The sequence below is a fragment of the Mus musculus genome, chromosome 1, assembly GCF_000001635.26.
Source record: "Mus musculus strain C57BL/6J chromosome 1, GRCm38.p6 C57BL/6J".
Taxonomy (NCBI): domain Eukaryota; kingdom Metazoa; phylum Chordata; class Mammalia; order Rodentia; family Muridae; genus Mus; species Mus musculus.
Window position 1 is genome coordinate 176,931,190 of NC_000067.6, and position 22,401 is coordinate 176,953,590.

The window sequence follows — 22,401 nt, forward strand, 5'->3', positions numbered from 1 at the left end:
GAGCAGCTAGGCAGGCACATTCAGAATGAAGAGAAGCTAACATCAGTTCTTTATTAAGGAGCTGAATGTTTTACCTTGCATCCTACACCCATATGCTGTTTTAGGAAAACTGGCATTAAAGATGTGAACGACATCAGCTCCGTCTTCACCTAGTAATGCCCTTAGAAACGGCTTCCCTCTTCTCTACTGCAACCTGGCAACATAAGTGTGCTGCCTTTTTTTTTCCCTGTAGAATTTATGTCTAAGGTGTTGTTATCAAATGAAACTTTCTCCTTCCTACTCCTTCTATTTCAAAGATATAATAAACATTGCATATTAGGCAGGCAAATATTCTCTGAGTTCCTGAGTGAGTCCTTCTGCAAGAGGAGCCCTGACACTGCTCCCTCGTCTTTGCCGTATGCTTTTACAGAAGGGAGCTGTGTATGGGAGCACGCATCCAAGCCCCTGTGTGTGCCTGGGGTGACGCTACCGTGGTGCTCAGCGATCTTTCCCTCTTGTCTCTGTTCTTACCTTTCAATGTCCAAAAGAAGGTTACATGTCTTTCCGAATCAGTGTTCTGAGGGGCAAGGTCCCTTCACCTAGTGCAAGCAGCCTCTATTAGACCAGCATTCTGCTAATGTTTGCTTCTCTCATGTAGCACTTCCACCACCAAGGGGTCCACTTACCAACACAGTCCCAACACAGTACCGTTCCACAGCAGGGACGCAGGTGACCAAACGCCCATCATACACAGCTCTCCCTAAAGAGAAAGAATATGCAGAAAGGTATTAAGCTTGCTGGGCACAGCAGTTTTGAAATTTTCTCCACATATAGCAGAAACTATGTAGAAATTCTATTTCAGAGAGAGAAGAAAAGAGTACTCCCCTTTGAGCTCATAGTTTCAGTACAAAATCCACATATTAAATATTATTGCATATTACATAAGAAGGATTTAAATAATATACTTAGGGCTAGTAATATATTGGGAATTGATGCTAAAAATATCCCTTCAGTTAAATTTTAAGCTGCAAATTTTGTTTGGCTTTGTATTTAGCAACACAATGATTTTCCTTCACATGTCCGGAAAACTGCTTTGAGAAAAATCTGTTTTATAAATTGTGCATATTTAACCAATCAAAACCCTGAGGTTTCAATTTTAAATTCCCTCTGTTTTCTTGACTGGTTAAAAACTAAAACCTGCTTTCAATTTTCAAAAGAAAAAATTTAATTCTTTAATTTTTAAGGAATTTATAAAAACTTTGCAAAATGCTGGTTAGCATCAGCATCTGAGACCTGATTAAATCTCTAGGTGACCCTGCGCAATCCCCTGTAGCCGCCTGACTGAATGCCATCGTGTCATGTTTAGGTGCGCTTTCTGACAAGGCTTTGGTTACACACCTAAAAACAAAAAGCTTCCCCTTTTAAATTTGAATTCATAAATTTGAAGAGAGTCACTGCTTTTTTTTTTTCTTTTCTGGACAATAATAGTATCTGAAGCTACTAATAGCAGTTAAACCTGAGAGGGTTCTGTTCGTCTTGTGAGACCGAGTATCCAGTCGCTGAGGATAACAATCATCCGACCGAGTGTCCGGTCCCCTTCGTTTCTGTGCTTGCTGCTGTTCACAGAGCTGATCTGTCAGGCAGCTCACACCTCCTTAGGTGGATTGTATGTTCACTTGGCAGCCTCTATTTTGTTATTATTTAAGCAGAACCTTACTTTTAAATGTTAGATTTAAAATGTGCGTGGTTTGATGTGTATATTCTGGGTTATAAGTTTTTCAAAGCAGTGATGGAGCTGTGTGTTAATCCTTAGCTTAATATCGAAATGGTACATGTTTGCACATTTTAAGCCTTTTAGTGTAAAATTTCTTAATTGGAATACTTTCTCCCTTGGCTAATTCATTAGTGAAAATATTTACCCCTCGAGTTAATGCTGCACACTATGGAGCAGTTTTTACATAGTGTAAGCTTGTTTGTGATATTTTGATTTCACTTTAAAACTTTTATTTTGCTTCTGATGCATATAGTTCCTACTCAATATAATGAGAAGTGCAGACACACATGAAGAAAATACATATCAGCTGTCTGCTTTTACAAACGATCATTAAAACACCCTGTCTTTACTACTTTAACTCCAAATTATTGTCTTCCCGAACCCAAAAGTAATTTTCACAAGTGAATTACACAACAGAACTTCCTCTTCTGCTGGCTGGCAGGAGAGGACTTCAGTCCCTGCCGACAGTTCACTTGACAATGACCTTGAGGGGCTTCGCTTCTTGAAGAAGGAAGCAGAAGCTTGCGGTAAACAAAGTTCACTTCTGACAGATGGATTGAATGACAGAAAGGTTGCCAGTGCCAGAATAGCCCTGGCAGAGGAGGAAATGTTCAGTGGAATCCAACAGGAGAGGAGGTGTGAACAGGTGCAGGGTTGCTGACGGAAGGGGAGCCAGATGGAAGGAGCCACAGCCAGTTTATTTAAAGGAAAAGGCAGAAAACATTGAAAGGCTGTGCGATCCGTGGCTAAAAGTGTTCATAGAGGAAGGTAAAAATTCACAAAGCAAAACTGCACAGTGGGGTAGCTAACACTTAGCATAATGGTAGTAATTTGTGAGTTTAGTTTGGAAGTTGCAATTGAAATATATTCATCTTGGCTCTTTGCACCATCAAGTATAGATATTTGAAAGTTGTTGTGTTTTTTTTTTTTTTAAGTCTCCAAGCTTTTTTAAATCCATCCATTAATTTATTTTTTTCCAGCCAGAAGCTCCGTTGTGATAATGCTAAAATTGTGTCGTCAGCTAAGAAAAGAAAAAATAAATAAATAAAGTGAAGGTTAACATTCCATTCAAATTCATCTTATGATGCTTCAGTTTTGTTCACATATGGGAAGCAAATGCATGCAGTGTTGGGTGACATCTGTAATATCCCAGGAATCTGCAATGTTAGGATAGACTCTGTGGTTGTTTTCTCTTGTTCGGAGTCTCTGTTCATTTTGTGAAGTCCAGCACGTTATTTCAGCGAGGAGAGTGCTTGAAAATACACATTTGTCAGCCACAAACACCCGAGTCAGCTTGCGCTGCTGGGGTGGCCCTGGCTCCCGTGGCCTTCAGTAGCCTGCTTACAGGCAGACTCCTGCACACTGGCCCTGGCTCCCGTGGCCCTCAGTGGCCTGCTTACAGGCAGACTCCTGCACACTGAGGTACAGCTTGAAATAGGGATAAAATATAGAGGGGCAAGAAGAGAGGGCTTTCTTGTTTTCTTGGACAATTTAAAATTAAACTTTCTTCCATCCTCATTAATAGTCTTTGCTCATACTGTGCGTGCTGCTCACGTGAGCCTTTGTCTCCCACACTGTTTGAAAAGTTTCCTGTATTATGTGACCAGTAAGAGGATGCCAGTGGAGGAGGAGCTATTGGGAAACAATATGAAAGATGACAACAAAAATGGACGGCTGGTTTCAGGTTTTCAGAACCTACTGTCTGCACCCGGTCATAGAGACTAGAGACAGGAAATTGTTCACAGTCTGCCCCAGAGCAGCCTGCATCGAGCAGAGTGCATTTGACTAAGTCTGGAGGCCTGGAACGATTTGGCTTTCCAAGTAATCTAGGATCTACGATACACTTTTGCCAGTAAATACGAGGAACCGAACTTTGTTAACTGAGGAAGATGTTTATTTAATCCTATTTGCTTGTAGACTTGAGTGCTTTTGCTCTCATTTTAGTCTGGGTAAGGCTGTGCACAACTACGTCTCTGAGGGAAGCTAGAACATGATTTCAAATTCCACTTGAGATGGACTACAGTCCATTTGCTTCTCTCGTAACAAGCTGGTTTTGTCACCTTTCCTATCAGAGCAACTGCTGTCTTCCTCTGTCAGTGCCATAGCATGGCGCGCCTTTTGAAGAAACGACTGGAATACACAGTAGCCTCGGGCTTGAAACTGCAAACAGAAACCACCTTACGGCAATGAGTGCTGCACTCTAACATTTAGCCCATAGATTGGGCTAATGCCTGTCCTTCATAGACAGAGCAAGTAACTTCCCCAGATACATAAGTGTGTGGTACCCAGGGTAGTTAAGCCAGCACCTTTCATTAGGGGGGTCTTGCAAGGTTTTCTCCAGTAAAGGGATAACAGTTCGGTTGCTGCTAACTATCATTGACTGAGCACGTGTTCTATTCCAGCTGCACAAGCCACCACTTAAAGTTTTAAAATGAAGAAGCTGCAGTTCTTTTCCACAGATATCCGACATGGTAGTAGAAAAGTTTGTAAGTTTAAGTGTCAGTATTTATGTCCATATTAGCTAGAAAGCATTGTTTTAATTTGTACAGTTACAAATTTAGCCTTAAGATTAAATGAATGGGTTAATAAAAGTATTTACCTAATTCGGTACTTGGGATAATAGCTGAGAACTGACACGCATAAAGCTAAGTGGCTTGCCCGAGGCCACAGTTGTTTAGTGGCCATCTCCTTAGCATGTATACTGCTCTTCTCATGTTCTACAAGTCCTACTCATTTGGACTGATTGGCAGTGCGACTTATCAGGTAAATATATAAAAACGCATACCTCATGAAAACTTTCTGTTAAGTCTCTACATACCCCCCAGAAGGGAGATTTTAAAGATACACAGGAAAAACTGAGTTGATTTATGGTCAGGCACCTATAAAGTGTCTTATGGCAATTATTTGTTCTAAGTCCCCGTCATTGTATCTCAGCTCCTGCTCCCCCCCACACACACTAGTCCATTTGTGCTAGGCTGAGCATAGAAAAAGGACAGTGATGCCACCCACTTTGAGCTTAGCATTTGGGTGAATTTAAATACTTTTCAAATCTGATTCTGAGATTTAATATAATAAACCATTGGTATGAATACTTTGGTCTATAAACCTGTCAACAGTCTCTGCCTGAGGCTTAAAAGGATGGACAGCTAAATCGTTCTCTGAGATACTTCCCCTACCCTTCAGCACATAGCTCAGCCTCCCGCCTACGTGTGTGCACTCCACAGAAGTGCAGCATGCCATGAGTAGTAAGCAAGCTCTTACAATCAGAGCTTTGCATTTACTGCATGTTAATTCTCTGCAAATACAGGGGAAGTTGCCTATAATTTATCCTTATTACAAGGAGACTCTACCAGTGTGTTTTCTATAAATAACCATCTTATAAAGATAATGATGCCTGAACCTGGGACTTTCAAGAGGAATTCATCTGTGTAGTCCTAGCTCCCCACCCCCTCCTTTTTCTGGGTTTTCAAATTAGATTTCTTCCAGAAATCCAACCCCACTGCTTTTTATGGAAGCTTGAAACCATTCAGTGGCTTATTTGTGTTCCTCGAGGTGCAGATAAGAGATTTAACTAGGAAGACAGAAGATTAACTCACCAGGCAGGGTGGTTCACTAAACTGGCTAGCAGGTTCATATCTATATGGTCTCTGGGAGAACTTGGAAAGAGTTCATTTCTTACTAAGAACAAATGATGAAGATCGGGAACATGATTGCTGGAAATTGAGTACAGAAATCCCTAGAAAACTATCAGATAACCTGTTATTTCTCACTTAAAAAATAAAGATGATCAAATGCTAAACAGTTTCCAATTGTATTTCAGTTTGCATCCATGTACAGAAATAATATCTTGCTATTGTTGAATAACTCTGTAATTTGGTTTGTAATTTAATATTAAGTGTGAAGGTTTATTTTGAGAGTTACTTAAAACCAGATTTAATTTACAAAAACCGAAAGGGATACCTACCATTCATTGTTTCAGGGTGCTACTGGGATGCAGCTCACACATCTCAGGCATGCTCTCTGCCACGGGGTTACGTTTCCAGGCTCATCTTTTATCTCATATGATGGGCTACATCCTTCAGCCTTAGCTGTCTTCACTGTCCTCGTAGAGTTCTCCTTTCTCCTCCCTTTAAAAAATGGCTGACTTAAGTTAGAACATTTTCAAGGTTTAAAAAAAAAAGTTGTTTTAATAACACTTACTTTTTATAAAGTTTTGAATTTTGAAGGTATGTCCTCAGAAGGCATATACATTTAATATATCTTAGCAGTACTGTTCTTTTTATTTGTGGAAACTGGGTTAAAAATAGTGCTTGACCAGGAGGTTATCCTTAGATAGACCAACATGGAACACACATGAAAACAAAAATTGCAAATAAGCTACATGTATACTTAGTAGCCACATTTTTAAGTAAAAGAAAGCAGGTATCACTAATTTTACTGGTGTGGTTTATTTAATTCACTAGTCAGAACATGGTATCATTTCTGTTTGTGATCAGGAGAACACATGACTAAAGACACATTTGCCTCTTTCTCTTCCTGCCCTGCTCTCCCCATCTGAGTCTCTTTCACAGCACAGGGCCGTTCCATTAGCTCCATCTCAGATGCTCAGTAGCCTCCTATACTAGCATTTGCTAGCTGTAAACTTTGTTCCTAAGCTTCACCCCATGTTGCATAACACAGATACAGTTGCATTGTATGAGCTTAAATGCCAGGTTCTGATTTCTAGAGTTACAAGGTCTCTTAATAAAATGAAGTAATTTTTGCTTTTAAAAAATGTGTTGGCTGTAGCCAAGCCTCATTTTGACTATTCCTGTTCTGGTGCGCCGTCTCTTTAGGGGAATAAGATAAAAGAGCAGACAGACAGACAGACTGTACCAGCATGAGAGCACAAAGATCCTAGAGCTTATCCACCTTTGACATGTTGGAAGTTGTAGAAAATAACTTTGATAACTCAGATTTAGGCACCTTAAATGGTGACCCAGACTGGACTGTGCTAACTGCTTCATGTGGGGACCACACAGCATCCCAATATGACGTTGTGAATGAGAACCTCGAGGCTGACCAAGGTGAAGTTCCGTGTTGACATCACACTCCTGAGCAGAGCCAGGGCTTAAGCCTGGGCCCAGGTGTGACCTGGAGCTCAAGTGCACGTCCACGGTTCAACACACCTTCCCTAGGGAGCTGTTAGCTGCAGTGCAGAAGGTTTTATTCCCTCAGACTGATTATCATTGAGATTATTATAATTACTGCTTAACTTTGAATAGTCATCTTTTAAGAAATAAATACATATAATGATTGAACTAATTACTATTTTTGAACTTACTATGTTATCATTAAACCAAAAATATTGTATGTATAATATCTGGTTAGTTCTATAAGGAAAGGTACTATTAAAGATCTTTTTTTTTTTCCCATTGAGTAAGATATTAGACCTCCTTAGGGCACATAGCTAACAGACAAGGGATTCTGGTGCCAAGCCTGGTAGACATCAAGATCTAGTTACTTAAATTCTTCCTCCTGTGTTCAAAGGAATGGCATAGCCCTACAATGAAAGCCCACCACTGTTCTCAGAGGTATTATGGAATTTCAGTTGCTTACATTCTTCTTCTTGAGACATGCCTAACAAGTAGAAATATAGAAGAGAGTTGGAAAATAACTTTAGGATAGACAAAGGAGCAGGTCATCAGGATGGAGACAGAAGAAGAATATAGCAAGAGGGATGATGTAGCAAGGTGGTTAGAGAAAATGGAGGACCACTGAGCCCCTACAGTGTCAAGCAGAGGAGACTGGAGAACGGAGGTCAGAGCTGTCACCAGCATGGTTCCGAAGCCAAACAGAAAAAGGGTCAAATCATGACATCCTAATTACCGAGGCAAGAGCACCATTTACCTCATTGTGACAATGGGCAAGTGACACCATGCCCCCCCCCCCCAACAGTGAATACCTGGTAAGTGTGTTGAACCGTGGACGTGCATTTGAGCTCCAGAAGACATCTGGGCCCAGGCTTAAGCCCTGTCTCTTCTCAGGACTGTGATGTCAACACAGAACTTCACCTTGGTCAGCCTCGGGGTTCTCAGTCATAACATCATATTGAATGAGACAGTGGGAATCGGAAGACACTCAGTTCTGTTGCCTCTCACGGAAGTGTAGTACTTCTCAGCTCTATAGTGGTCGAGAGACACAATGTCCCCCCAGCATTAAAAGTGAACATTGAATTTGGTGTGATTTGCTTAAGAAAGCATTAGAATAGTCAGTATATTTTAAACATTTCTACTGGGAATGGTGCGTGCTCTCATATCTGTGCTGATACTCCAGGCATTACTATCATGTTTGATGAATAAGTTATTACCAAAATTTACTTAATAATACTTCATGCTGTTTGGCATATTAATGAATTTAATAGCTAACAAATCTTTTCTATGTGGTTTCATATCCTATAAACTAATTTAAAATTTTAATAGCAGAGCAGGAAACATTCAGTGCTCAGTATTATTTGAGTATGATGTACATCCTTTATTTGGTGATAGAAAAAGGTCATGTAATGATCCCATTAGGGCCTTTTAAAGTTTAAAGTTATTCATCAGATGGATTGATACCTGAATACATTGATATTTTACAGGGGGAAAAAAAGCATAAACAGACCAAAGGTTTGGACAAATCTTAAATGGACAAATTATGGATGGAAAATAGGAATTTTCGAAGCTATGAAGATGCAAAGTCAAAAAATCATCTAACTTTGTTATGTAGCAGCAGATTTGAATTCATTTTTTAGTGTGGAGCTTTGGGTACATGGTACTTTAAAAGGCCAGAGATGTGCTTCACAGTTCATGGTAACTTTGTCCAACAATCGTTTAATGCATCACCCACCCACTCCTGCCCTGGGCCAATGAGAGAAAGTGAAACAGAAAACTAGTCAAGTGCACATTTGATGGCCATTTAGCCTGAGTATGTACCTGTGGTTCCTACCACATCTAAAGAAGCCATTGTGGAAATTGCTCTTACTATTGCTGTAGTAATAAGTGCTTCCCTGCTTCTAATGCTGTCCCTCCTCCATCTGTTCCCTCACTGCCGCCAGAGTGATCTTTCTCAAGCACGGGTGTGATCACAACACTCTCCTGCTTAAAACCCTACATTGGCTCCCTAGTTCCCTCGGGATGAGGGCCTTAAAAATAGCTTCAAGTTCTGGCTCCTGCTTCCATCTCTAGTCTCATCTTTCTTCAGTAATCTCCCCTCCACCAACTGCTCACTGCTACCCCACAACATACACACTCCAGCCTCCGATTGTGCCAGATGATTTTGGTTTTCCGCAGGCACCTGGCTCCCCCTCTTCCCCGGGTCTGTGCACATGCTGGCCACACTCTGTAGTCACTCACTGGCCTGTCACGGTGTTCTCCCCGGCCTTTGTAAGTTCAAGTTCTACTCAGACTGAGTCTTTGCTTGTATAAGCCTCCTGGCAGTACTCCTCTCTGTCCCTAGCCACTCCCTCACTCCTGTTTCATGGACCCGAGTAAGGGAGTCGGGATCTAGCCCTATTTCAATGCTTACTACACTCTGGTAGCTTTGCACTTTAAAGAATAAAAACATTGTTTATTTTGTTGACTACGCTAGAAATCCTTCCAGGGCATGGTCTGTTCTTTGTGTACTGGCACATCTTGGTACATTTGTGTTTCTCATAAAGAAGTTGCCTAAGTGTTTGCTGGATTAGCATTACACTACTTGAGGAAACACTCGTTCCCTGTATATAAGGCGGTGTTGTGGAATGGAAAGGGCACTGGACTTGGAGGTGGAAGACAGGTCTCCTCGCTCTGCTAGTTAACTAGTTCTACAGGTGGCTTTGAGCACATCCTCTTGTGAGGCGGCAAAGGTGGCTCCATGGCTAAGAGAGCCTGCAGCTCTTGTAGATGACCCCAGTTCTGTTCCCAGAACCCACATTGGCACTTGGCTCACAACTACCTGTAACTACAGCATCTGGGTAGTTGATTCTCTCTTCTGGCCACAAGCACCAACGTACGCATGTTATACATGCATACAGGTACACATAAATAAAAAACAAATATTTTTAAAGATTATTTATTCATTTATTTATTTTTATTAGATATTTTCTTTATTTACATTTCAAATGTTATCCCCTTTCCTAGTTTCCCCTCTGAAAATCCTCTATCCCCAACCCCTTTCCCCTGCTCCCCAATCCACCCACTCCTGATTTCTGGCCCTGGCATTCCCCTACACTGGGGCATAGAGCCTTCACAGGACCAAGGGCCTCTCTTCCTATTGATGACCGACTAGGCCATCATCTACTACATATGCAGCTAGAGCCATGAGTCCCACCGTGTGTTTTCTTTGATTGGTGATTTAGTCCCAGGGAGCTGGGAGGGTGGGGGTACTGGTTAGTTCATATTGTTGTTTCTCCTATAGAGCTGCAGATCCTTTCAGCTCCTTGGATATTTTCTCTAGCTTCTTCATTGGGGGCCCTCTGCTCTGTCCAGTGAATGGCTGTGAGCCTCCACTTTTGTATTTATCAGGCACTGGCAGAGCCTCTCAGGAGACAGCTTTATCAGGCTCCTGTCAGCTAGCTCTTGTTGGCCTCCTTAATAGTGTTTGGGTTTGGTAGTTGTTTATGGGATGGATCCTCAGATGAGGCAGTCTCTGGATGGTCAGTTTCTGCTCCACACTTTGTCTCTGTAACTCCTTTCATGGGTATTTTGTTCTTCCTTCTAAGAAGGATCAAAGTAGCCACACTTTGGTCTTCCTTCTTGAGTTTCATGTGTTTTGCAAATTGTATCTTGGGTATTCTGAGCTTCTGGGCTAATATCCACTTATCAGTGACTTCACATCATGTGTGTTCCTTTGTGATTGGGTTACCTCACTTAGGATTATATCCTCCAGATCCATCCATTTGTCTAAGAATTTTATAAATTCATTGTTTTTAATAGCTGCATAGTACTCCATTGTGTAAATTACCACATTTTCTGTATCCATTCCTCTGTTGAGGGACATATGGTTTCTTTCCAGCTTCTGGCTATCATAAATAAGGCTGCTATGAACATAGTGGACCATGTGTCCTTATTACCAGTTGGAGCATCTTCTGGGTCTATTCCCAGGAGTGGTATTGCTGGGTCTTCTGGTAGTACTATGTCCAATTTTCTGAGGAACCGCCAAACTGATTAAAGTTTATTTATTATTACATGTAAGTACATTGTAGCTATCTTTAGACTATCCGTAAGTTCTGTGACTCTAGAGAACCCTGACTAATACAAGTGCTAAGTACACAACATGGTAAATATGACTCCTTTACACATGCTGCTTTTAGGGTTCATCTAGGAGTCGTGTGTACCATAGCTTCTTCCATTCTTGATGGGGTTCTAGGTTCTCTCTGGCTAGGCTATCTCACACATGTGATTCATATAGCAGGTAATAGGCATTTAGGTTGTTTCTAGTTTTTAGCCAGTGTGAATATAATTACTAAGAAATTCCCTACAACTATTGCTTGAGTTTTGGTTTGCAGAACCACATAGAGAAAAATACAAGCTTTTATAATGTGACCATCAGTAACTGTGAGAAACCCAATGAGAGAAAGCTTACAAGGGGGAGCGGATGTCTTCATGAGGTAATCAAGCCACTGTGGGTTAGTCTCCGAGCTTTCTACACCTTAGCCTTCCAACTCTACCTTTCTCATAGACTATTATAACATAGAGGTTATTTTTTGTTTGTCTTTTTCTAGTCTGAAATCCCTTCTAGAGTCAAGGCCCACTAAGCCTTATCTTCAGTAGACATGACGCTCAGTATATATAACGTCTTTCACGTATAGAATGAAAAACACTTAGTGGGTCATTTGAACACCTGAGTAGTTTTTAGTTAATTCTTTAGGTTCATTGCTACATTATTTCTAGAGTGTTATAAAATAGTTTTCCTTGAGCAAAGATAGTTTCATTCTTACTTCTGCATTGAAATCATTCACTGTGTAACTTATGAATGGATTTCAAATTGTTTATGGCCTTCAGGGTTTTCAAAGTTGATTATGTTTTACTATTTGTTCAGGTCTAAACTGAGATGGTTACATGAAAGAAAATGAGATTTCCTTTCAGTTCTGATGGTCTAAGATTTCTTGAGAAGTTGGCCTAATCAGAAAGATCTTATAAGGGGAAAGGAGAACAGCAGAGGGCTGGAAGTCAGAAAACAGCAATGCACCATGCCTTCTCCCATGGAAAACATCATATATACCCTCTCAAGTAGAGTGGCAGTTGGGAGAGGGCAGAAGAACAGCCTTTAGTGAAGATAGCTCAGTTAGCCTGTGGTTCTTTCTTTAATCAGCTCAGAATGTCACTTACCGAGTAGCTTCTAACTGCTGGGACTTGTGTTGGATTTATGTCTGTCCTTGGCCTCGTGCAATGTCTGTCTGACTGTTCCCACACTATTGGTAATGCCGCTTTCCCTTCTCTGATGCAAAGTCATCAGAGAATCTTGGAGTCATCTCATTTACACATCTCTAGCCCCTATCTTGTGCTCAGACTCGGATATGGCCACTCACTAGAAGAGTACAGAATGCTCTCAAGTCAGGCCTTTTAGCTGTAGGACCGATGGCATGCAGTACTACTAAGAACTGAACTAGTGTGAGCTCTCTATTCTAAGACCTTAAAAAGCTTGGCCTGCTTATAGAGACTTGAACAGATCCTCCCCACCCCCCACCCCCCCCCACCCCCCCCCCCCGCTTCACCAAAAGGCTTATCCCTCCCTTCGTTTGCCTCCTTTTCCCTCCAGTTCTCCCTCATCCTGGTCCTGCAACTTAGGGCTTAAAAACATCCAGTCATTTTAGCATGCCCTGCCTATTTTTTATGTTCTGAGTCCTGCTCTGGGTTTAGGGTAGAGAAAATTTAAAGTTATAAAGGAAACAGACATTTAAACTGATAACAAATGTATGACATCACTATATGGCAGACACAGAACATACCAAGGTCATCCAGGGCAGAATAGTTGATTTAGAAGAAACAGGAGAAAAAAGGGTAGAATTTTAAGGTTTGCCCAAGAGGGCTAGTGTGTATCATATAGGGGGTTGGCTGGGTGGGCTGGGGCATTCCAAGAAGAGGAAGAAACATGTGCAGTGATCCTTAGCCAGAAAATACGTGGTGTGAAGGGGGAGGCAAAAGTAGCCTCGTCTGACTATCCATTTGTTGCGATATACTAGTTTGGAACTGAGTGTGAGACAAGACCTTGGAGCACATCCAGGGGGTGTTGTTGTTAGAAGTACCAGAAGGGACCTTATTTCACATTTAGCATGGACCCCTGATGGTTCCATTTGAGTGAGGTGTGGGTGTGTTTTCATTCTGGAGCTTTCCACTACAACACTACCACACGCATTGACCAATCTCAGTACAGGCTTTCCTTATGTTGCCATATAATTAGAAGCCAGTGAATTGAAGTTCCACAGCGGTACATAGACTGGTAGTGATAGCTTTATGAAACTGTTTATTTTTAGTTTGGCAAAGGCTAGGCAGTAAATATCTCAATTAGTAAACTAAAGCAGCATGGATGAGAAATGCCCACAAGGAGATCAGAGTTGGAAATAACTGAGTCCCTTAATTGAAGGAAACCCTCATGTTGCTTCTCATAGAGCTTGAAGAACCCACCCAGCAAGGGTTCAGATGTGGCGTGCAATGTGAGCACAGTGTCAGGGTGACACGGGCCGTGCTCCCCCTCAGCCTCAGCTTGTTAGGAAGTTCCTCTCTGGGTGGGGATGTAGCTGTGTAGGTAAAGTACCTAACCTGCACAAAGCCCTGGGGTGAGTGCCCGGCACTTCTCAACACTGGACATGATAGTGCATGTGTCTAACCCAGCACTTGGGGGTGGGGGTGGGGTAGAGTCAGGAGGATCATAAATCCAAGGTACTCCTCAGCTACGTAGCAAGTTTGAGGCCACCCTCCCTCCCTACAAGGGATCAGTCTCAATAAAATGAAACAACAAAAAGAAGTTCTCTCATAAAGAGAGCCACCAATAGGATGTTGTCCTCATGCTGCAATTCTGTCAGCATGACCCAAAAGGAAATTTCATTATGAATAGATGAGGGAAGTAGCTCCTGTTCACATTGCTGTCCATTCACGGTGTGCAGCCTGGTGTATGAAAGCACTTAATGAAAGCAGGCATGTGGTGCTGGCCTCTCAACAGCCTCTGCCGGTATATTTGAAGTTATATCTTACATCTTGGAAGAAAACCAGAAGTAGTCTACGAGGCTTAGTTTCAAAGCAAAATTTCCCAAGACTAAGAATTAAGTCATGTTCTTCCTAAAATTTCACAGTCTTAGAAAATAGCGACCATCCGGACGGTGAAAGATTGGTGATATTACAAGACAGAAAGAACAGAAAGCATGCATGCTGTGAAGATGCAGTCAGGGCTGGCAAGGGCTCCTCAGGAAAAGGTGTTTGTAAGGTGAAAGTCTAAAGGCTCCAGTCCTGTCCCCAGCCCCACTGGGCTAAAGGAAGAAGACTAGTTCCTGCGAAGTGCATCTGTGATCTTTTCACCTGCACACTGGCATGTGTGAGCGCGCACACACACACACACGCACACACACACACACACGCACGCACACGCACACACGCACACGCACACACATACACATACACACACACGCACACACACACGCACGCACACGCGCACACACGCACACGCACACACACACACGCACACACACACACACACATACACACACATACACACACACACATACACGCACACGCACACACACACACACGCACACACACGCACACACACACGCACACACACACACGCACACACACACACACACACGCACACACACACACACACACACACACACACACGCACACACACACACACACATACACACGCACACGCACACACACACACATGCAAATAAAAATTATCAGGTGATAAAATACAACTGTTTCATTGTTATGATTTTGTTTGAATTTTTAAAACGTCACCCTTGAGTCTGTCTGGACTTGTATGTATGTGCTACACAGTACAGAGAGAGTCCTTTGGATTTTCTCTCTCCTGCAAAATGGGGAGACTACAGAAAGATTAGCTACTGCTGCTTTAGTGTACTACCTGTCTGCAGTCTGTGGTCTGTGGGGGAATGATGGAGGTCTGTGCACCTGCAGATAACGTCTCTGTCTGTCTCCTCTCTGTTTTGCAGACTGGAAAAAGATAGCATTCAGCAAAGCTTTAGCAATGAAGCAAAGGCCCAAGCCCTTCAGGCCCAGCAGAGAGAACAGGAGCTGACACAGAAGATACAGCAAATGGAGACCCAGCACGACAAAACTGGTGGGTGGTAGGGAAAGATTAGAGCCTGGGCACTTGCTCACAAGCCAGGCCCACGCCTTACTGTGAAATGACATCAGGAACACCTGTAACCTTTGGCTGGCCGAAGGGAGCAGATGCTAACTGCACCGGAGATTCCGAATTACATATTAGTTAGCGTTTAAAAGAGAAAATGGGAAGTATTGCCCACTGTCTGTTGACTTGAGAGTGCTGCTCTCACATCTGTTGCACCATCTGGATTATGAGTTTATTTACCTGTGTTCAAGAAACGTAGAGCTGAGAGAGACCACAACAAAGTAGAAAAACAAAGGGCTTGCTTTTGGCTGGGTTTTCAGGCACACATGTTATATAAAGAAAATAGCATCAGAAGCTCTGCGGGAAATGCTCTGAGCTTACAGTTAGAGTCTCCTGAATAGCATTGAACAGTTCCCACAGTACACACATTATAGCTACTCTAAAAGCCTAATGAGTTTGCTTCAGCATCCAAACTGGAGAAAAGCTTTACCCATTAATCGGTTCTTAATTCACTGTCGCAGCTGGATGTAATTCAGTGGCTCCAAATTGATATGTTCCTTTATTTAATCTTTGCAGCTTCGAACATTTTTAGCATTTGTATGATTTCCCCCACCTCCCCCAATGCAGTCGAGAGTGATGCTTAATCCTCTGCATTCGTCAGCTTCTCAGAACTGCTGTTAAAATTCACTAATACAAGGCATTGACCACAGCTGGCAGCTTGGCCCAAAATCGCCATCTTTCATCACGTTGGCACTATTCTGCAGACTGAGTTGGCCAGTAACTCTTTACCTTTAATTTGAAAGTAAAATGCACTTTGAAAATAGGCAGTTTGATGTGTGCAGTCAGGGCGTTATGTAGTTCCTTTCGCTTTTGAGTTGTGTGTTCACAGACAGTGTTAGTCAAAACAAGACAGTGTCAGCCATTATAATTCTACACCACATACTCCACGCTGATTGTACCATTAAAACAAAAGTTTAATTGATCCTGTCTCTTCCACAAAAAATGTTGCTTAATTTTAGAGCCCTGATTTATTTTGCTTTGTTTGCTGTATGCTTCACCCCCCCGAACATTAGTAAAAATTGAAAAGGGAAAATTATTTACAAATGAATTTCACAGGATTTAATGCATATTATATTTAAAGATATGGTTAAAAAATGATTTCATCTATTGGTAACCTGAAGTTCTTTAATGGATTTATTTACTTATAAAGTCAGCTATCCTGATGCCTCATGTATAGAGTTTCTCCTTAGCATTTAGCCAGAAGAAATAAAAAAAATCCAAAAGATTTTGTTGATTTTTTTTTTTTTAAACTAACACAAAGAGGAATTCATCGGGGAAACTGTCCTTGGCTATTGCTGGTAGAATCCTGGACCAAGAGTTTGGGCAGGACCTGAGAGTTGGGAAAGGTTTTGACCGTTAAAATCGTCTTTAAGATCATTTATTTTGCAAATGCACACACAAATCACACCCTCTTTAGTCTCTGGCCAGACTGTTATTGAAACACACACTATGAAAGTATGGTAAGATTTCTAAGGACAGTTGTGTATTCCACCTAATGACTGGAGTGTATACAAGCTCTAAGGGGGTAAAACATGGGCAGATAAGAACCATCAAGCACCAAGTACAGTGTAGCAGAGAATTCCTCGGCTTTAATTTCGAATTATCTGGTTGTGATAATTTTTGACACTGTTTATAGTAAAATTGTCAAAATAAAAATATAATATCTTGCATACTTCAAAGATATAAGCATTTATGACTTCATTTGAGATATTTGACAGTTTATGAGCATGCTAAAATGTTACACAAGCTGATATGATCAAAATTGTTCCTGGTATACAAGTTTATTATGAAAATAAATGTCTCACAAGACTCAGTGTCCCGCCAGATGACAAGTCCTTCACTTAGGACACTGACAGTGATCTGGTGGATGTAGGAAGGGCAGAGTGATCTGAAGCACGTTAGCACCGTGCATGGCAAGAGTTACAGAGCAAAGCCACTTATGTCTCATATTGGTGGGTTATTGTTATTTCTAGAAAGTGAACAGTATTTACTGCTGACATCCCAGAACACATTTCTGACAAAATTAAAAGAAGAATGCTGCTTGTTAGCCAAGAAACTGGAAAAGGTCTCACTAAAGAGCAGGTAGGTGATTGGGTAACATTGTACATTGTCTTTAGAATATTTTTATTTGATAGCTAAAATTTGGCTTTAAAATTGCATTTTTACTCTACCGTAATTTATTACTAAAATGTGCCATGCATTGATATAAGTTTTCTGAGAAACCAGGTATCTCTGTGTGCATATTTTTGTGATTGTCCATCTAGACAACCTTTCTGTCCCAAGGAGGGACTCCGGGGCCTTGTATGGTAAGCAAGCACACTGTTCCCAAGCTACTCCCGCAACCCAACTTAGATATTTTTTTTCATGGTTATGTATACGTACTTGGATTTTTATAGTGTTTATAACTTAAAACCATGAAAATCAGGAACAAAGGCCAAGATAACCATTAGCATAATAAAGGATACAAATAAGTCAAGCAGTTCTACAATCTTCTGTTGATATAGGCGATGGCATTTTAGTCTATTTCCAAGTTTTTCAGGAACACACAAAAGCTGTCTTTAAGGCCAGTCATTTGGGACACTGAGGAAGAAAACACGCTTGGTATAATACATTCTTAACTTTCACAGCAGCATACAAAAGTAATTAGGTTTTTTTTACATATGAATAAAAAGCATAATCATTTGAATAGCTTGTGGGTAGGAGAGTTAGCGGCTTGGCCTACGTATTGCTGTTACACAGTGTCTAGAGTCTTTCTTACAGCCATGGTGATATTTATAGTTGCTGTTAAAGAAAGTTCAGGCTTGCTGGATAGAGACACATGCACCTGCAGTGGGGAAGGCAGGAGAATTTCCCGAGCTGAGCCGAGGAGTCCTAGGCCAGCCTCGGCATCAGAACAAGAGTCTGCCTCTTAAAAGAGAAGGAGAGGAGAGGTGAGCATTGCAAAGGCTAGGGAGGGAAAATTAACCTTTAAATTCCTGTAGAAAAGTAGACATTCTTGGGATGTAATTGTTAGACCGAGAGCTAGGGCTAACCTGTAACATGTCTCTGGGCCCTTGCTTTCCGTCTTTAATCTGCCTCCCAGGATACTAGTCTAGTGAACTTGAACCTCCGTACCTCTCAGGCCCGACTGCTACTTTGTAAACGAAACATGCTCCTTCCTATCTGACACATAGATGGCACCCAATGCATATTTATTGAATGAGTGATAAATGAGTGGGAAAACAGGTGTGCTGCTATCCTCCACATGCTGGTCTGACTCCTGGTGCCAGCCTGTTCCTTTGTGGGTGACAAGCACTGTTCAGGAAAGAACTCTTTGGGATTCAGAAGGAACCAGATTAGAATCTTGGTTTGTCAGTCATTTTATTGTACATGTAACCTTGACCATGTTGCCCGGTCTCCTTAAACCTCAGCTTTGTAAAAGTGCCTCTAAAGTCATGTTGCAGAATGGTTATAGGATTTAGAAGTACATTTAATGACAGGAATGAGAAACACAAGTATGCGCTCGTATACACACACACACACACACACACACACACACACCCTTTGACAACCTCAGGGTGTTGGTTGCAGGATTTACACCACACCCAAAGCCACAAATGACAAATGCTCACATTTGTAACATAAAACAATGTAGTAGTTATATAGAACCTGTTCATATTTTCCTACGTATTTCATTTTTTAATTTTATTTCTTATTTTTATGGTGTTAAAAATGAGGCCCAGGACCTAATACTTGCTAGTCTAGTAGCCCAGCACCGAGCAACACCCTAAACCCTCTCCCACATAGTCGAAATTCTCTCTAGGTTACCTATAGTTGCTAATACGATGTAAATCTATGAGATGAGTTATTAAACTGTACTGGGTGGAAGCTAACCACAGGAAAATACTCGTGCTCAGTATAGACCCAGCATTCCATCTGTGGTTGGCTGGGCTGCAGAGGAACCCACAGCTGGGGAAGACAGCTGTGAGCCCCCGGCACAGTGCTTGCTCACCCCACATTAAGGAACAGGGGCTGATCTATCAGCTCATGCAAACTTCACTAACTGGGCAAGATATGAGTAACATTTTCTAATGGGCAAAAGTCTGTGATGAAAATATGTAGGGCTAAACAGAACCCAAAAAAGGTGGCGCTCACAACTTAGTGGGTCAGGCTGTAACACCTGGTTCTGAGTCTGAGGGATTCAAATAGTAACATACAGAATTCTCTTGAGTTCTTCAAAGCTCAGGCCTTCCAAGTAGTGAACATGCCATGAGTTATATGTTTCAAAGTTGTTCTGTGCTTCACAAGATAGCAGTAGAGGCAGTGAGTGGCGGTTAAGGGCTCGTGTTTGTATGCTTTCGTTTCTCCTCAGTCTTGCCTTGTTCCCCCCACCCCCCAGTTCCTAACTTCACCCTCTCCTTTATGCCCATTTGACACTCGATTTGGATATTATCTTCTGATGTGAAACTACCTATACATCCCCAAAGGACCAAAGCATAATGTAATAAGACCTGTGACGTCTGTGTGCTCTGTGCCAAGCTCTTGGGTTAAGTCATTTCTGATGGCCTTTGAGGTTAAAAGTTCTCACTGGGGAAATTCAGGCTCCAGAGTAATTATTTAATCCATGTAGTGGTTTTGGTCCAGGCTATTCTCAAAGTACTATAATAAATCTTTAATAAAAATAAAACATGGGGTTTTTTGGTTGATAATAAAAAGATATTTCCCCCTTTCCTTGCTAAAATTTCTGTAAGCCTTTTTCGTTATTCAGAAGGCCACACTAAACAAATGGATTCAGAGCATTGAAAATGTGCTTTTTCACTTACAGATCTGGGCATTTGACTAGAACCATGAAGAGTCACTAGAGAAGTGCAGTATGGGTTCACCAGGCCCACATAGCCTGCTTCTGCTCAGGCTCCTTCAAGTCTGCTTTCTGAAAATGTATTGTAATTGTATGCGTATGTGTGCATGTGCATGCATGTGTGCATGCGTGTGGTGTGGTGTGTGTGTGTGTGTGTGTGTGTGTGTGTGTGTGTGTGTATTTCTCCCCAAGTAAACTGTACATCGCATTATGACAGTGAAGACTGTGTCTGTCTCGGAAGCCTTCGTAGCCATCAGCCCAGTACTTAGCAGTGTGAATACTCCATACTGTGAAAGTAGTGGTGCTTGAACCCCCGGGGGTTAGGAATGGCATGTCCCATTTTAAAATGAAGACTGACATCCTGGTTCATATCATGCATCTTTTATAGCTTGTTTTTAACCATCAGGCAAAAGAATTAATTCCATTTTGTTTTTAATTGGCACAAGGCAGACATTCTGGCTGGTTTTAGTTGAACATAAACTTTAGCTACCCATTCCCTCCACATTCTGGAGTACACTGAGAGCTTATATACTTACAAGGTTGCTGGGGGAGATAAATGAATATACTTAAATATCTTTGATACAATTTATTTTTCTTTGTCAAAGTGAAAGAAGTAAGTATTCTCCCTAGACATTTGGAAAATCCACATTAAAATGTTACAGGCACGTTTGCACTGTGATCTAAAACCTGTTCTGGGACAACCTAGGGAATTTTGGGTGCTGGCTAGAGATGAGCCGGAGCCCATGCCGACAGAGTCAGTGCATGTTGGAGATCAAGCATACTTCGGCTAGGTCTCAGCCCCCCTCTCCCTCTCCTTGCCTGCTAGAAGGACAGGAAGGAGCAGAGACCTGGCTCTGTGTGATTTTGCTTCTCTTCGTTTTCCTGTCATTGTGACTTGCTGAGTTGCTAGGCCTGTGGATTGATGTCTAGCACTGCCCATTGTGTATTCGTGATTTGCGTTTTGTAATTAAGAGGAACAATGGGAGTCCATGGGGTCTCGTTATATATAATGGTTGGTTTAATTTGTTTCACTTCTATCTTGTTAATTGTAAATTGATCATTAAGATTTGAATTCTAATCTGTCACCAGGGTTGTGAGTATTGCGCTAGAGTAATGATCCTGGTTTTAATCACTGATGATGAGAAACAAATTTTATAATTTTGGTACATATTGCAGTTCATATATTTTAACACTGTATTTTATGGTGTTATAAATATTGTTAAATGACTTTTAGTGTAGTTTTACTATGCGGACTATAATGTATAAATTATATTACTGTTTTGGCAGCAGTAGGTATCCAACTGTGTGAGTTTAATTGAAGTAAAAGAACACACACCCGGTTGAACTATTTTTTTCCCTTGCATGTTTAGAGGATGTTAGGTTGAGCTGCTACAAAAATTATATTCTACAAAAGGAGGCTGACATCAGCCTTCTGTTAATTGTTACCAAAAGTCAAACCACAGTCCAAAAGAATAAAAAATTAAGGTGTCATATTTTTCCTTTAAAAGCAATTATCATTGTAATCTGAATTATCGTAGTGAAATGTCTTCCATTCATGTAAATGCAATTACACACTGTAGCTGCTACATAAAATGCAGGGCAAGTTCATGCTTCTGGAAAGACAGAAATTACCTTCGTTTCTATGAAAATGAATTGGAGTCGTTTTCCCTTTTCTATGGGAGTGGGTGAGTGTGGCTTTCTGTTTCTCTTTTCACTTTGCAAACCACTAGTTGTATCACGATATTGTCAGTTCCACCCAAATAAAGGATGATGTATGTACACTTATAGGAGGCTGTATTGTATGACAGAAGCTGGTAGGCAAGTTGCCATTATAAATAAAGGGGGAAAAACAAAATATACAACACAGAAAGCATTGTTACAATAGCACATATTATAGTCGTCTGTACTTGAAAAATAACATTTATATTTTTGTGCTTAGTAAAGACACCTCACTGTAGGGAGTCATAGAGAAGAATTAGGAAACATTTTCCTGTGGCATTGCTCTCTTAAGATAATTATTGCTATTTTTGACATGCTTCTTGTCAATCATTTTTTTATGTGTGTGTAAATGTGTCATGTAAAGTGGCTTATATCATGATAGGCACATAGTCTGTGCAGTTTTACAGTTGATTTCTACCTGTCCCATTAATAAACACTTTTCTTAATTATTCCAGAAAGAAAATTGCCACTGCATCATTTGTTTACATAACTCACTAGATGTTTATGACATTTCCAACTTTTAATGTTATAGTCATAATACAACTATAACTTTGTCCATTTTAATGACTCTTTTACTAGAGATGCCTAAAAGGGAATTGTTACTTCAAAAGCCAGACACACTTTTTAAGGCTACTAACGTGTACAATTTTGCCAAGTGTTGAATTAAATTCTTTTTTGTACATATGTTCCTATATAAATATGTGACAGCAAAAAATGAAATATTCAA

At 41.1% G+C, this 22,401-nt stretch overlaps 1 protein-coding gene and 1 long non-coding RNA gene across 23 annotated transcripts in view; one reads left to right on the forward strand and one right to left on the reverse strand.

Annotated features, from left to right (window-relative positions):
* The window catches only part of Gm15423, a 32,980-nt gene extending 23,167 nt beyond the window's left edge, over window positions 1-9,813 (reverse strand). For 2 of the 6 annotated variants that reach the window (XR_003948788.1, XR_003948787.1), the window contains exons 1-3: window positions 7,698-9,813; window positions 5,718-5,880; window positions 666-739 (exon numbers count right to left, since the gene is read on the reverse strand). This is a non-coding gene — a long non-coding RNA (predicted gene 15423). Of the gene's footprint in view, window positions 1-665; window positions 740-1,272; window positions 1,347-1,377; window positions 5,583-5,717; window positions 5,881-7,697 lie in introns of those variants that run through there. The other 4 variants (XR_001779553.2, XR_865761.3, XR_865760.3 and 1 more) reach the window with 3 other exon arrangements.
* The window catches only part of Sdccag8 (serologically defined colon cancer antigen 8), a 205,779-nt gene that overhangs the window by 116,530 nt on the left and 66,848 nt on the right, over window positions 1-22,401 (forward strand). For 15 of the 17 annotated variants that reach the window (NR_151682.1, XR_003947261.1, XR_003947262.1 and 12 more), the window contains 2 exons: window positions 14,919-15,046; window positions 17,092-17,200. Coding sequence is in view for 8 of the 17 variants with exons in the window: in NM_001357390.1 (NP_001344319.1) it covers window positions 14,919-15,046; window positions 17,092-17,200 (237 nt within the window). In the remaining 9 variants the exon portion in view is untranslated. Of the gene's footprint in view, window positions 1-14,918; window positions 15,047-17,091; window positions 17,201-22,401 lie in introns of those variants that run through there. The other 2 variants (XR_003947271.1, XR_003947266.1) reach the window with 2 other exon arrangements.